The sequence below is a fragment of the Pterocles gutturalis genome, unplaced genomic scaffold, assembly GCF_000699245.1.
Source record: "Pterocles gutturalis isolate BGI_N339 unplaced genomic scaffold, ASM69924v1 scaffold3195, whole genome shotgun sequence".
Lineage (NCBI taxonomy): Eukaryota > Metazoa > Chordata > Aves > Pterocliformes > Pteroclidae > Pterocles > Pterocles gutturalis.
This window is the reverse complement of record NW_010140475.1, coordinates 81,724-85,379: the sequence shown is the minus strand read 5'-3', so window position 1 is coordinate 85,379 and position 3,656 is coordinate 81,724. Positions and strand designations below refer to the sequence as shown.

Genomic DNA, 3,656 nt, shown 5'->3' with positions numbered 1-3,656 from the left:
AGGGCCCAAAATCCACACGTGCCCCCAGCCCAGCCAGTCCTTAGCGGAGGGAACGTTCCCATTTATTTTCCTGGATGTGCTGCAGAAAGGACTTCCTGCCACAGCTCTGGAGATTTCCTATGCTCCCCCCAGGCTGTAAATCTCCTTGTCCTGGGAACCACAAGCGCCACGGTGATGCCTGGCAGGGAAGCCACAGCTTCCACTTGCTGTGTACACCCACCCAAACATCGCAGGGACAACACAGCAGCCTCCCTCCCAGCCAGGAGTTAGCCCAAGGCACCAGCCCACCCCCCACAGCTCCCCTGGCCCACAGCTGACCCCCCGGCACAGCCCCCTGGCACAGCCCCACAGGGAGCCCGGTGAGGATGCAGAAAGCCCAGCACCCATCCCACCACATGCTGGCATCCACGGCATTGCTACGAGGCACGTCCTGCCCACTTTGTGGGTGCCTGGGCAGCTAGGAGGACCTCAAAGTGTCCAAGACAGGCCCCAGGGGTAACAGGGTGAGTGCAGGTTTACGTCCTTGCCTGGTCTTACAAAAAGAGCCACGCGAGGGACCGGCACACGACACGAGGGCTGGAGCTGCTGATGGAGGTAGGATTTTAACGCCGTTAATTCAGCAAAGCGGCTGTGTGACACGGTAAAAGTCCTGCCAGCTTGGAGTGGTTGGTTAGCCATAAAGCACTTGTCTTAACGTTTGTTAGGTGAGAACTAGAGGGATGGACAGACAGCCGTACGACCCCGCTGGCTTTTGTAGCCCTGGTTCCCACGGCAAGAGCTTGAGCAGAGCTTTCCAAGCGGAGCTGCCTCGCATTCCAAGGAAACAAGTCACTCCTTGCAAGACAAACACACCGAAGCTCCATCCCAACATGGTTTTTCTTTTTATTTATAATACTTTGTTTGGACCCAGGGGAAAAAAAACCCCACAAAACCCAAAACTCAACCCAAAAGAGAGGGACGAGCATCTCACCTGGCCCAGCAGCCTCCCCTCCCCACGGAGGAGCTGACCCAGCAGCACAGGCTGCTCTGGGGAGACATCCGATGCAGTACTTGTGTTTAACATGTTAAAATGATACTTGGGGTCTTCTCCAGGCCCTCTCTCCCCTCCCACCCCAAATACCGATAAATGTTAGAGCATGCAAAACCCTGATCCCATCCTGCCCAGGAGATGCGCTCGCCCAGCCAGCCCTGGTGCTGGAGAGCCCCCCCAGACCCTGTGCTCTAAAAGCTCCCCTTCGAACCCCCAAGGCATTTTGGGGGAAGAGAAGGGGGGTTATTGCGGAGCATCTCTGTCCTCCCCGCCGTGCCTCGCTGCGGGTTTAGGTCTTGCCGGCGGTGTGCTGCTGCAGAGCAGAAGTGATGGCTTTACAGTCTGTCACCTCCTCTGGCAAGCAGCCCTCCTGGTCCCGGAGTGTAGGGTCCGCTCCCAACTTCAGCAACAGCTCCACGATATCCAAAAACTCACAGGCAGCAGCTGGAGGGAGAAAGGGAAGGGTTAGTCTGGGGATCCTGACCCAAGGCAGCAGTGATGGGCGTTTCTGGAGTGTCGCTCTAGCTGGCAACTCCCCACGTGTGTGCCAGAGGCAGGAAATGCCGTCTCAGCACCTGGCCAGGCGGAGCAGATAATTTTTTCAGGGTGGTGTTCAATGCATTACTTGCCTTTGGATTTAATAGTGCAAAGGAAAGAGAAAGGACAGAGTGAAAGCACTGAAAAGCTGGCAGTACTGAGGAGGTGTCACCACTGCAACCATCACCCCAGAGCCTGCAGCCTGGCCACAGCGCTGCCAGGAGCCGGGTGGTTTGCAGGGCATCCCCTGGGATGATGCACGGGGTGCCTGGCCGCAGTTTGGTTCATACTCCAGGACTGGAGATGGCCCCAGGAAGGGCCCCAGAGTGCTACTGCAGCACCGCAGAGAGCCCCGAAGTGCCTCCTGGGAAAACCTTCCCTGCCTGCACAGAATGTTGAAGGTGTTTATAATTTATAACACATTTGTAAAGCCCTGCCCCTCACCTGCCTCCTGGAGCCCCCAGGGCTCCCCAGGCAACATGTCGCAGGCAGAACATCATCGGTACTGCCTCGCTCCCTGCTTTCATCCATCAGTTCTCCTTGTGGAAAATTCAGATGGTTTTTAGCTGCTGGACAGAACTTCCCCGAGCACCAGCTCCCGGAGCGTGTGCCTGTGCCCACGGACAGCCGGTAACGGCAAACCACAGTTATTTCTAACCCATACCTCCACTGGCAACTGTTTTTTCAACCCTGATTTACTCTGCCAAGACAGAATCAGTTTGATCTGAGCTCTTCCCTGTCCTGAGGACAGCCTGGCACCTTTCAGTTCCCCCTCGAACCTCACCTAAGGATGTTAAAAAAAAAAACAAACAGGAAAATCAGGAAAACTTAATGCTGAAGAGCCAGACTTGGCTGATACTGGCCAAAGTCCCAGTCCCTGGATTTTCCCTTAAGCCTGTGCAACACAGAGCCTCGTGGAGCTGAAAACTGCCTCAGCCCCCATCTGCCTTATGAGACCGCGAGCCTGGCAGCTTCCTCTTGCATTGGTAGCGACCGGTTTTAATTATATTTCAGGTGCTTTTACAATGTAACCGACTAACTCTTTTTTTTGCAGTTAAATGTAGTAATTATAGTGTCTTCTGCATTACTCTGCAGTTTTCTACTGACCCGAAGGGACAAGTGGCAATGATTAATTAAAATAAATTTGACATGTGATTGGAGCTTATACTGAAAAAGGGAAAGAAGGGGGAAGGAGTTGGTCAGGAAGCTGGGGGGTGTCGGTGAGGTTGAGCTGAAGGGGCTGGGGACCACTTCCCAGGGTGAAGGCACAGCACCCATGCAGAAAGCAGATTCCAGGGGTGCCAAGGAAGCTGCAGCGGCAGCTCCTGGGGATGGGGAGCTGGTGCCTGCATGGGGAAAGGCAGTTTCCTCATCCGGTGGGGCTGGCAGGCACAGCCCGTGTCCCCGAGCGGGCCAGCGACATCCCTGGGGTGGAGCACAGCTGCTGGATTTATTGCACCCCAGGACCCTTGATTTGTCAAGGGCCGGAGCGGCAGCCCTGACATTGGCACGGGTGAAGATGAATTTCCATTCAGCACAGTTCGCCTTCCGACCCCATTAATTCTCAGGGTTCAGATGATGAATTTATTTTTTTTTTTTTTTTTTTTTTTTTTTTAATTATTTATTTTCCTTCCAGCGTCCCCTCCCACTGCCCTGCCACACAGCACAGAAAGAGCCGAACAGATGGTGCTTTGCAGGGAAGCCGGAGCGCCCATGAGGATACAGAACCTGCCCACCCCGCGGCCACGTGGCCACCAGCGCTTGGAGAAGCCTTGATTTCCTCTGGGAGAGGCAGTGGCAATGATTTTAGTATTCCCGGCGGGTGGCGGATGGATGGATGGATGGATGGATGGAGAGGAGCCAAAGACTAACAGGCCATTTAGCGGGGAGACCGTGCTCGTACTGACCGGCAGGGCACCGACTGCTGCCTCCAGCCTGGGGGACAGCCGAGGGTCCCACGGCCGGTCCCACTGGTGAGCCAGTGCCTTTGGATCGTGCTGCTGGCTGGCCTCTGCTTAACCTCCGATTAAAGCCAGGGTCGGCGCCGATCGGAAGGGGGCAGGATTTATAACCCGCAGCAGGGTGCAGT

At 55.4% G+C, this 3,656-nt stretch overlaps 1 protein-coding gene across 1 annotated transcript in view; it reads right to left on the bottom strand.

Annotated features, from left to right (window-relative positions):
- Window positions 1-1,319: 1,319 nt before the first annotated feature.
- ACBD6 (acyl-CoA binding domain containing 6) overlaps window positions 1,320-3,656 on the bottom strand; it is a gene marked incomplete at its 5' end in the record, with an annotated part of 77,926 nt that continues 75,589 nt past the window's right edge. The window contains one exon of the mRNA XM_010083664.1: window positions 1,320-1,474. Coding sequence (XP_010081966.1) covers window positions 1,320-1,474 — 155 coding nt within the window. The remainder of the gene's footprint in view (window positions 1,475-3,656) is intronic.